Source organism: Vombatus ursinus, unplaced genomic scaffold (assembly GCF_900497805.2).
Source record: "Vombatus ursinus unplaced genomic scaffold, bare-nosed wombat genome assembly UNPS02009205.1, whole genome shotgun sequence".
NCBI lineage: Eukaryota > Metazoa > Chordata > Mammalia > Diprotodontia > Vombatidae > Vombatus > Vombatus ursinus.
Genome location: NW_020948983.1, coordinates 7,680,083 through 7,692,667, shown reverse-complemented (window position 1 = coordinate 7,692,667; position 12,585 = coordinate 7,680,083). Strand labels below are relative to the sequence as shown.

Below are 12,585 nucleotides of genomic sequence, written 5' to 3'. Positions count from 1 at the left end.
TAGGTTGGCCCTAGAGAAAAGATAGGACAAGGCAGCATCCCTTCTCTGTAGAGGTGGGGGTGGGTCTATGGGTGTAGAGTACTGCTTATAATGTCAGACATTTCTAATATGTTGCTTAGTTGTTCTAAACTGTTTTTTTTCCCTTTGTTATAAGGGATGGCTCTACAAGGGGAAAAAGAAAGGGGAGGGATACTTTGGAAAATATAGATAATGAAATACTAAAAATAACAATAAAAATTGATTTTTTAAAAGGAAATCAAATGGAATATTTACATGTAAAAACAGAGGCAGGAGTGGACAGAGAGATGCTCTGATTATGTGGAAGCAGAATTCAGATTTGGATAGATAAATGGATGCAATAGGACTTTCTTGGCTGGGCTTTTTAATAAAACGACCAAGCTTTCCTCATCTAAATTAACACTAAAAGCTCATCTAGCAGAGGTTTACTCAGGGTCTCACTTGACTTCAATGGAAAATTGCTCCCTAGAAAGTTTACCCTAAGGTAGGGCTATGTTTTTCTGTACCTAAAAAAGGACTCACAAACACATTGGCTTTATTCTGTTTTGCAGTTTTCCTCCTTGACCTCGCCAATAGCAAACATCGACAAGGGTAAGTGTGTTTTCCGTTGCTGGTTTGCCTGTGCTCATTTTGAAAATATTCATCTCCACTATAAGAAGAGAGTGCTGGATGGAGGAAAGCAAGTGGATTATTTATTCATTTGTTTGTTTGTTCATTTATTTATTTGTTGGTGAATTCTTTTAGTCTTTAGAGAACTAAGACAGAAAGAGTAAAACTTTAGGCCACCAGTCAGGCTTTAAGTCAGGGCCCGCTGTAAGCATTATTGTAAGGTAGGTGAATTTTGTTCCCTCACTATCTTAAGTCCTTTGCTCTCCAAGTCACATTTCCCCTCAGGTGCCCAGTATTCTGATATCTGTCTCCCATTCCCCTTCCCTAACTCTTTTCCCTTCCTGATTCTCACTTCCCACTCACCATCTCCTCCTGTCTCTGCTCTTCCCTTCTCTTATCAAGGCCTAATCTCAGGAAAAGCTCCACTCAGTTCAGTCCCACTGAGCTGAAAGCCCCCTTTAGGAGGTTGGAGGCCTCCTGTTCAACTTAAAGAGAAAGGCTCCACACAGAATACTTTCCAGTGGTTGTTACCATCAGAGAAAGCCACATCTTTCCACATGCTGCTCCATTGTGGCGTTCAGCCTACACACCAGAGGATCAGGCATTTGTACAATGTATGAGCATCCAAACTTTTGTCAATAGGCCTTGAGAAAGGAGATTTTTATCCCCAGGGAAATGCAGCTTGAAGTTCAAAAAGCTTCTGAGCCCTAACCGATACCAGATTGAGGTAATACAAAGTGCTAGAAAATACAGGATATGATTCTGAGTAGCTTTGTGAGAATTTGCACTGTTCTCAAGACGAAATCAGCATGTTCTAATGTGTGTTTGCACAGAACTTTGTGCGCAGTAGGCTCTCAATATTAAAAAAAAAATAGAACCATAACTAGGATGAGATAGCCAGGATTTGCCCCCTGGCACCAAAATTTGGAAAATGCTGATAGCACATATACCTTTCAACAGCATAGAAACAATTAAGTTTAGCATTTAGTTAGCAAGAATAACTAGTTAATGGTATACTTCTTTTTCCTCCCTGACCTACTCCAATCCAGGTAAATTCCTTCACAGACATAATCCCAACCTGTTCCACCAAAGCAACTGTCTCATGACATCTCAGGATCCCTGCTGATGCATCTCTCATCTCAATGTCTCTATCTCCCCACCAGGATCCAGTCTTTCCCCCTGAAATAATCTTGTGCCCCTGGATCCCCCTACCACTGGTAGCATCCAGGGTGAGCACTTTTCCCCAAAGAGATTCTGTGTCCCTTCTCCTCCATCTAAGAAGGGGAACTGAATTTTCTGAAAAAGATGATTTGAAACCACTTTTCCTACTGCTTGCCCTGGACATATTTTGTGAAATATGCCCCAGGTGCCATAATGGTTAGTTATGACCCTGTTGTTGAATTAGAATGAATTGCATATATCACTAGATCTTGGAGGATAGCCCATTTTTTGGCATCAGCACAAGCAAAACTTTTCAAAGACATGCCCAATTCCTAGCCTCAGTACAGAAAAAAAAATGAATTAATGAATGATCATTTGATTAAATTCAACACATTTCTTTTTGGACAAGTAGGGAGCTCCTGGTGAGGAATTCTCTATACTAATGTATATCAGTGCCTCTCCTATAGCTGATAGTGCCTGGCACACAGTAAGCATCCAATAAATGTTGTTGATTTGATTGTCTTAGAGAATTACCCAAAGCCCTGAGGGGTTACCTGACTTAGCTCAGGATCACACAGCCTCTGTATATCAGAGAAGGGACTTGAATCTCATGTCTGTTTTTATTTCAAACCAGTTCCAGATAACCCACACTATGTAGTCTCTATCAACCAACATTTATTAAGCACCCACTGTGATTCTGTACTCATTGTGAGGGCTACATAAATGAAAATAACAGTCTTTGCATTCAGAAATGTAACCTCATTTTGTACTAAGGACAATAGCCCATATAAATAGATAAGTATAATATAAGGGAAGATATGATGGAGGAGGCAAAAGAGAAACCCAGATAAATAACTATGAAAATTTAAAAAGAAAGAGAAAACTTTCATCTCAGTGAATTGGGAGCAGTTTTGGCAGAAGAGATGGCTCAGAGTAATAACTAACCCAAACTGCACCAGGGTCAAATTCAACTTGTTGGGAAAGAGACTGACATGGTGAGGTGTATAGGATAGTCTGAAGGAAGGGTACAGAAGGCATCTTTGAAGGCTGGAGAAGTGCAGGGTGTAGAGAGCAGTCTGATAGAATGGGAGGGGCAGGTATGGTGATACAGAGAATGATCCCACCACAGCCACAGTTATGGTGAAAGAGGGGATGGCTTCTCCCCTTCTCACCTCCTACCTGGGAGTCTCAGAAGGATAGTTGGACTTTGAGCCTCCAGAGGCCTGAGAGGTGGGGTTTGTGGACATTGCTGCTTTGGGAAAGAAGTGTGAATGTCAGGACCCTTGAGCAAAGCCTTGTTTACTCCGTGCTTTACAAAAGAAAAAGAAAGAAATTTTAAAAAGAAAAAGAAAAAAGCCCTGCTGGGTCTTGAAAGAAGAGAAGCTTTTAAGAAGCACGGATGAAAGTTGTGAATACCAGACATGGAGGTGAGAGAGAGCACTTGTAGGAATGCACAGGGATAGGAGTATAAAGGGAAAATTGGGGAATAATAGCCAGTAATAGAGTTTGACTGGAAAACAGAGTGCATGAAGGATGATAATGTGAAATCAGGTTGGAAAAGTAGGTTGAGGCCAAATCATGGAGCACCTTAAACGTCAGGCTCTTTGGTATTTTATCCCTGAGACAGTGAGGAGCCAATAGCTTTTGAATTACGGGTAGGATACGGTCAAACCTGTACATTTGGAAAATTATTTTAGTAGGTATGTAAAGGAAGAATAATAAACAGTTGTTGAGTGACTTAATGATTGATTGGAGAGTCAGACAGAGGGATGGGGAGAGAGAGAGGTAGAGAGAAAGACAGAGACAGAGACAGAGAGACAGACAGAGAGAGGTAAAAAGACAGATAGAGAGACAGACAGAGAGAGGGAAAGAGACAGATGGAGAGACAGAGTCAGAGAGAGAATGGAGACAGAAAGACCAATTAGGAAATGAAATAGTTCAGGTGAGTATCCTATATATCACTTTCTCTTCATCGCTACAGTCCTGGGAAAAGTAACCTACATTCATTTCTTCTCCTTCACCATCCATGCACACCCTGCAATCTGACTTAGGATGATAACTTTAGAGCTGGAAAGAATCTTGGAATACATTAAGTCCAACTCCCCCATTTTGGAGATAAGGAAACCGAGGCCCAGAAAAGTGAAGCAATTTGACCAAATTGAGGCTAGTAGGTAGCAAACCTGGAATCCAATCCTAGGTCCTCACACTCTAAATCCAACCATAATGTCCATACCATGAAGAGCCCATTGCTTTTGTAGTTGCTTTTTTTTTTCTTTTAGCTTTCGACCAGTGAGGGGTTACAGTGGCTAGAGTATGGACCTTGGAGTCAGGAAGACTCCAGTTCAAATTCTGCCTTAGTTGTTTCCTAGCTGTGTAACCCTGGGCAAGTAATTCAACCTGTTTCATTTTCAGTTTCCTCACCTGAAAGGTGAGGATAATAATATCCCCTCCCTCACAGGATCTATAATGAGGATCAAATGAAATGACATATACAAAGGGCTTTGCAAACCTTAAAGTGTTATAGAAATGCTAGCTATTATTATATTAACTATTTTACCAAGGACATGAATTAGCCAAGAATTAAGCAACTGGCCAATGGGAACTTAACTTGTTTTGTGTCGTGGACCTCCTTTGGCAACGTGGTTAAGTTTGTGGATCTCTTCTCAAAATAATGTTTTTAAATGCACAAAATAAAATACATAGGGTTAACAGAAGAAACCAATTTTACTGAAATAGTTATTAAAATACATATTTTTTAAAGTTCACAGACCTCAGGTTAATAACTCCTGTTATAAGACTTTAAGCAGAAAGGGACCTTAAATACTATTGATAGTTCAGCAGCCTCCTCCCCCAATCTTACAAATAGAGAAACTGAGGTTCAAATAGAGGATGTGATTTGCCCAAGGTTATGCAGATAAGAGGTAGTAAGTTGGAGAACCAGGTATGGAATCCACTCTTTCAGACTCCAGACCTGGTATCCTTTTTCCAACTCCTTAGTCCTCCATGGACAGCACAGTATGGTTTTAAGACCCAGAGGAGCACCCTGTTTCATTACCCAGCTGCTGGAGAAAGAAGTGTTAAGCCAAACAACTCGGGTCTTTGTGGATCTAACCACGGCAGGTGACACTGTCAGCCACCAGGGCTATGGAGGTGCTTTTTCAAAGCTTGGCTCTCTCCTGAAATGTGTGCTGAGCCCATCCATCAGCCATCCCACTGCCTGCCAGAGAGGATCTCCACAGAGAGCATCCTGTCAGCTAGACTCAAAACGTCAAATGGAATCAGACAGGACTGTGTTTTGGTGGAGGCCCTCTGAGGAGGTTTCTGTGCCATGATGATTGATGATGCCAACAGGGACGTGATACCAGGGATTTTGATTGCATTTCACACATCTGGCAAGCTCTTTAACCAGAGCAGCTGCAAAGCCCCCCTTTCAGTAACTCGGAGCTTTCTGAGGAAAGACCCTGGGCACAGACCCCTGTAAGTTTGGTCCAAAGGCCTTCAGCCTCTGACTGAGCAAAAGTCCTCAACTCCTGATGTTTCCTAAAACTTGCTGATTTCCATGGAACTGAAATAAATGAGAAACCTTGTGCGGTAGTGGAAATCACAAGTCTGGGAATAGAAAGACCTGGGATCAGGTTCCAGAACTGTCATTAATGAGCTGTATCATCTTAAACATATTATTTAATCTTTTCGTGCCTCAATTTTCTCCTCTCCAGTCAGGAGCTCCCTCCCTACTTAATGGGGTAGTTTTGAGTATCAAATATCATCATCATCATCTCATCATCATCATCATCATTATTATCACAATAAATAGGTTACATCTATATAGCACTTAAATGTTTACAAAATACTCATTTGATCCTTACAATCGTGCTGTGAGGTAGATGTTGTTATCATCCCAGTATAACAACACAGAGATAACACAGGATGGCTACTCTATTTACAATGGATATTCGGTTCAACAAACAGGGCTCCCCATCAATAACCAAATTCACAATTTCCAAAATGGAATCCTCGATTTTCTACCCTTCCCTATACTTTCCTATTTCTGTTCAGGGTACTGCCCGGGCTCCCAGCCTCAGAGTCACCGTTGACTCTTCCCTCTCCTCACCACTCCATTTCCACAAAGTTGCCAGGTTTCCTCACCTCCTCATCATTTCCACTGCTTCCAGTCTTTCCCTTGTCCAAAATGTCCTTCGCACAGCTGCTAATTAATATTCCTAAAACAAAGATCAAACCATGTCTCTCCCTTACTCAGAAGTCTTCTCCCTTACTAAATTTATATATAATAATAGCTAGCATTTATATAGCACCTACTATACTAAGTGATTTGTAAATATTTTCTCATTTTATCATATATATGCATACACATATATATATACATAACATACACACATACACATAGGATGATAGATTTTAAATTGGAATGTATCCTAGATGCCATCAGATTCAACTTTCTCATTATACAGATGAAGAAACTGAGGCACAGAGAAGTTAAACTACCTGCCCAGGGTCACACAGTTAGTAAGCATCTGGGGGCAGGATCGAAACCTAGGTCTTTCTGGCTCTGAGCCCATCTTTCTGTCTATTTCTTACATGCATATATGCAAACAAACTCCTCATGCTGGCATCATCTGGAAGCTATTTGTCTCCCACCTACTTTTCTTGACTTCTTTCATGTTACCCCAACCCTTCATTAAGTGTGTGTTCCCCAATACCTAGCACAATGTTGTGTACACAGTAGGCACTTAATGCAGTTTTATTGGACTGAATTGTTGACTAGAGAAACCCTTAAGTGCTTGTCCCCGATGTTAAAACATTTCACACAGTTGTCCATTTTCTCCCCTTTTTCCAGTGCTCTTTTAATTTTCCTAGTGATACTAGGAAGAAAGCCTCAGTTTGAGACCACTTCTTCAATGCCCAATGATATTCCTTTGAACAAAGGAGCTTGGCCCTGGACTCAAAGAAAGCCTGGCAAAGGTTCCCAAAGTGGGCAATACCACTCCCTGGGACGATCCAGGGGAGGGGTGGTAGTAGCCTCGGGTGCAATTGGGGGCACTGAACAAAAATAAGGGTCAATCTAACCGAACTCCAGTGGAGTGCTGAGTAATTGTTTTTTAAAGAGGGCAGTAGGCCAAATACATTTGGGAGCCTCTGGTACAAAGAGCAGCAGTTGAGAGGAAAACCAGGGACCTAAAAATAAGGAAAAAATACACACACGCATACACATCTACATATACATATATACACAATTACACACTGAAGCATACACAGATACATACGCATATATAATGTTTATACATATGTAGTATATGCTTATATTATATGTGTATATACTATATGTGTTTATGTAATGTGTATATATAATATACATTATGCATGTTTACATACATATATGTAGACATGTTTGTATCTATGTGTATATGTGTTTATACATGCGTCGTATTATAATACACATATTACATATGTTTATATATATGTAGTATGTGTATGTGTTGTGTCTATATTTTATGTTTATACAAGTATGGTAAATATGTATATGATGTGCATATTGTGCATGTTTATATATGTAGTATATGTGTATGTGTGTATTATATGTGGTTATACATATAGTATGTGTATAATGTATATATTATATGTTTGTACATATATAGTATAGGTATACATTGTGTGTATATTATATCTGTTTACACACATATAGTATTGTGTATATAATATGCATATTATATATGTTTTTATGTAGTATAGTATATAGTATATATATATTTATATGTAGTATACATAGATATGTTTATATTATATGTGGTTATACATATATTATGTGTGTTTGTACATATATAGTATAGGTATATATTGTGTATATGTGTGTTTATATACATATAGTATTGTGTATATAATATGCATATTGTGTATTTTTATAAGTATGTAGTATAGGTACATATTTTATATGTTTATACATATATGGTATGTGTTTATATAATATATGGGCAGCTAGGTGGCACAGTGGATAGAATGCTGGGCCTGAAGTCATGAAGACTCCTTTTCCTAAGTTCAAATCCAGCCTCAGACACTTCGTAGCTGTGTGACCCTGGACAAGCCACTTAACACTGTTTGCTTCAGTTTCCTCCTTTGTAAAAATGAGCTGGAGAAGGAAATGACAAACCACTCCAGTATCTTTGCCAAGAAAACCCCAAATGGGATCAACAAAGAGTCAGAAACAACTGAACAACAAATATATATTATATACATACAGTATATGTGTATATATGCATATATGTGTATATATAGCATCTCTCACACTGTTATTTGACTTTTTGTGTGCATGTTCTCTCCCCCCAACTATCTTATAAGTTTTTCTAAGCTTCTTGAGATCAGGGACTGTGTCTTAAATATCCTTGAATTCTCCATGGTACTTAATAAAATACCTTTCATATAATGGGGAGGGAGGGGAATTGAACATTTCTTGATAGATTTCTCTTCCTTTTGATGGAGCTTTCTTGTATATATACATTTATTATGTATGTATATGCATACATATTATGTGTATGATTGCACCAAGGACTCTAGTGTCAAAAACTTTCTTTTCTAGGTCTTCAGTAGTTGGTTGTTGAGGAGGTGGAAACTATACCAGCTTCCTTTAAGTTCCAACTAAAATTCCATCTTTTACTGGAAGCCTTTCCCAACCCATTTTAATTCTATTACCTTCCTATTATTTCTTATTTTATTTATTATTTCCTATTTATCCTGTATATAGCTTGCTTTGTATATATTTGTTTATATGTCATCTCTCCTATTAGATTGTAAGCTCCTGGAGGGCAGGACTGTCTTTTGCTTCTTTTTGTATCCTCAGTGTTTAGCACAGTGCCTGGCACTTAGTAGGCACTTAATTACTATTTATCAATTAATTCATTTGTTGACACATAGAGGTGGTCACCATGTCTCATCTCTACAAGGCTTTTGCCCCTAGAGGAACCAAGCTGGAAACAGGATCTGAAATCTCTTTGTGCTGCCTTTTAGGTTTACCTGCCCAATGGTGGTAGTTTGTGGATGTTAATGTGGATGATTCTCCACAGGGAGTGGAGTATGTAGCTCTTTCCAGGGCCATGTCTACAGCAGACTGTTAGTTCTTTGAGTTCAGAAGAGGAAATGGAGCTACTATTGAAGGGAATTTCCACAGTCATCCTGAGGCCTGATCAGCACCAAGTGACTTAGTTCTATTTGGATATACATCCCTACATCTTGAAGACCCCTTCCTGTCTTGGTGATCTGGGACTCATTCCCCCAGTTGATTCTGTCCGTCCCAATAGTGGAAAAAGCCATGTTCTTGAAGAATGAGAGAGTCCTAGAATATTTCTATTTAACAGACTTTTTAGAAGGGAGTTCTCCTGCAAGTTACTTTATGATTATTCAGCAGAGATAAGCTTAATCCTTTCCTTTGCCACACTGTACAGCAGTTAGACACCATTATAGTTCAGAATCACAGAATTTCAGAGTTGGAACAGATCTTGGCAATCATGTAGACCAACTCACACCAAAAAAAAAAAATCCCCACTACAACACACCCAACAAGTGGTCATTCAACTTCTGTTTGTAGATCTCTTTGAGGAGATAGATACCTATTATCTATCATGGCATCCCATTCCCTTTTTGTGTAGCTCTTAATTGTAAGGAAGTTGTAGGGTTTTTTCTCCTTAGATCAAACCTAATTTTTCCTCTCTGAAACTTCCATTCACTATTCCTAGTTTTACCTTTTGGGGCAAAATAGAACAAGTCTAATTCCTTTTCCATATAATAGCCCTTTAAATACTTGAAGGCAACTATTGTGTTCTACACTGAGCCTTCTTATCACCAGGTTAAGTATCCCCAAGTGCTTCATCCACTACTCATAGGACTCAGATTCAAGGCCTTTATTCCAGTTGCCCTCCTCTGAACACTCTTCAGCTTATTGCCAAGACCTGAACACATTATTCTACACATGGTCTCACCAGGGAAAAGTACAGTGGGATTACCACTTCCTATTCTTATAAACTATGCTTCCCAGTGCAGCATTCGCTTTGGCAGGGAGGGGGCGGTAAGGGAGCTGCCATATCATATTGTTGACTCGTTGAACTTGCAGTCCATTCATTTCCATTCAATCCAATAAATATTGATTGAGCTCTAATGTTCCTGTCTTTGTCTGAGCAAAGGAAACAAAAATCAAATAAGACGTATTCCCTGCCTGAATAAAACTCATAGTCTAGTGAAGAAAAAATAAAACATGCACATCAAATGACACTTGTTTAATGTTATATTTTTTCTAGCACTGCAAAGACCTGTCGGAGGTCATTTTTATCATCCCCCTGTCCCTAGGAAAGATAGCATCTTAACTATCCTTCTTAGACAAGTGGTTTTCTTACGTTTTTCAACACCTACAAAGAAGGTGAGAAACTATGTACCATTATGCTGAAGTTATCCAGGAAATGACTTAAACACCTGGAAAAGTAATTATCTAAAAACACCTGCTGGAAAGAAGAAAAAAAAAGGCAGGTCTCCAAGGAGAAATAAATAAATAAATGATCCAATCTTCTCATTACCAAAGTTATTTCTGTACCCCTCCCTTCCTGACGCCCCCCAAAAAGCCAGAATGAAATCTTGCAAATCAAATTTGGAGAAATATTTTATTTCCCCTTGTTTCTTTCTTTGCTTTGTCTCCTTAGATGGAGGGAAACTTGATTTGCTCCAGGAAGACAATGGTCTTATCTTCAACTTCGATCCTTATCCCTGGCTAGGTGTGCTCCAAGAGCACTTTCATACTGCAGAAATTCAGTTCCTGTAAGATAATGAGCCAGGAAAGGGAGTCCTGACTTGACATTGTGATAAATGAGGTGAAATTTTGGAATGGAACCAGAGTTAGTGTATTCAAGAAGAAATAAAGTACTAGTTCTATTTTAATATAAAATACAAAAGTCATTTTACGAAAGTAGATTTTTTTTCAAAAGCCAAAGAGATAAGGACTATAACCAAATGACTGAGGAAGCTAAGATAATGGCAATGGATGATCAGTCCAAGGTAGAGTGTTATCCACTAAGCCATCAGGCCAGCTCTGTAGCAGAGCTTTTTCAAGTTTGCTATCTGCATTTTCTCTCTCCTCATTATCATATGTATCTGGAGAGCTCTTTATATAATTCCTGCTGGTGGCTGGGATACCATCTGGAGTCAAGGAAGTCAACTCAACTTTCTCCCCGTACAAAACATCTTCCACCTCCTATTGCTCCCCAAGTCTAAAGACTACAGCCACTGGCTGTTGGAAGTTTTCAGTGCTTGTGGCTGTGGGGCAGGGCTCTGGGTCCTGTTACCATGTGCAACATTATTCAAGGTTCATAAACATATGCAATATTTCCTTTCGTGCCTATCAAAATTTTAGGCTGGAAGCCTAGATATGTATGAGAATAAAAAGGAAAACCATCCCCCAAAGTAAGTGTGGACATTCTTTGCTCCATATATAGAGTAAGTAGAATGCCAAACAATGATAGACAAGAAAAGAGCAAGGAATTTCTTCGGCATATTGGACCTGAAGTGGATGATAGAGGCCCTTTAAGAAATCTGAATTAATCCATTTGCAAAGGCAAGAAACACAAGTTCTAAACCTGCCTATGTACTCTGTGTTGTTGTTCAGTTGTTTTTCAGTCATGCCCAACAATTTATAACTTCATTTTGGGATTTTCTTGGCAAAAATACAGGAATGTTTGTCATTTCCTTCTCTTAACTCACTTTATTGATGAGGAAACTGAGGTAAACAGGGTTAAGTGACTTGCCCGGGGTCACATAGCTAGTAAGTGTCTGAGGCCAGATTTGAACTCAGGAGGATGAGTCTTCCTGATTCCAAGCCCAGTGCTCACCTAGCTGCCCTTACATAAATCTCATCTCTCTGAGCCTCAGTTTTCCCAGCTGCAAAAAAAAAAAGCTCTCTGCTCTGTTGCCTCCAGCCCAAGGCTATGCTCTCTGACTCTCTGGCTCTCTGGAGGAAGGGGAGGAGATATATCTACAACACCCTTTAAGTCTAATCTTCATTATTCGTGTTTTATGTCACTTTTTTGTCTAGACAATCAAGAACACACACATATAAGAATCAAGCCCTTATTTGTAGTGATTGCCAATTTTTGAGGAATAAATGCTCATACTGAAAATTGAACAAGGGGCTCAAACTTTTCCCTCTCCTTCACTCAATTTTACAGAGTAAGAGGGACAAGCAGCTTCTATTTCAGTCACATTGTTTCATCGGGTAGAAAAGAAGTGAAAAGAGGGTAGAAATTTGTGTGCAGTTAAAGGACAAAGGCTTCCAGCTACATCCTGTTCCTCAAAAAATCTACAGTTACAGTGTTATTTGTCAGGGACACTACTCACCCCAGCCCAAATATGAATCAGGTTTAGTGAAGCCCCTAGTGAGAGTAAAGCAAAGTAGTCAAAAAGACAGAATTTACCTAAGTAATTCTCTATGTTCCTGGCTGGGTATAGCTATGGGTATGACTCAAAAAAGAGATAAAATAGCTATGAACTGGCTCCAAAAATCCTCTCTGTAAGGAAAAAGTCATTTAACAGTTGATAATGGTCAGAGAGCTGGCATAAAGCAATAGCTGAACAGCCAAGAAACAGTCTAGAAGCATTTCATCAGAGAAGCAGTAAATGGCATCTTAGAAGAAGCAGCAACCCAGCAGACAGCCATCAGGAGCTCTGTAGGAAGTAGCAAGTCTCAGCTATGGAGGCAAAGAGATACTACAGCTAACATGCAATTCCAGGAGAGTGGTTGCTGGGTTCTTA

The 12,585-nt window shown here is 39.3% G+C and overlaps 1 protein-coding gene across 1 annotated transcript in view; it reads left to right on the top strand.

The window, feature by feature from the left end:
- Positions 1 to 12,585, top strand: part of HABP2 (hyaluronan binding protein 2) — a 55,492-nt gene that overhangs the window by 20,652 nt on the left and 22,255 nt on the right. The window contains exon 2 of the mRNA XM_027852167.1: positions 570 to 609. Within this exon, the coding sequence (XP_027707968.1) occupies positions 570 to 609 (40 nt within the window). The remainder of the gene's footprint in view (positions 1 to 569; positions 610 to 12,585) is intronic.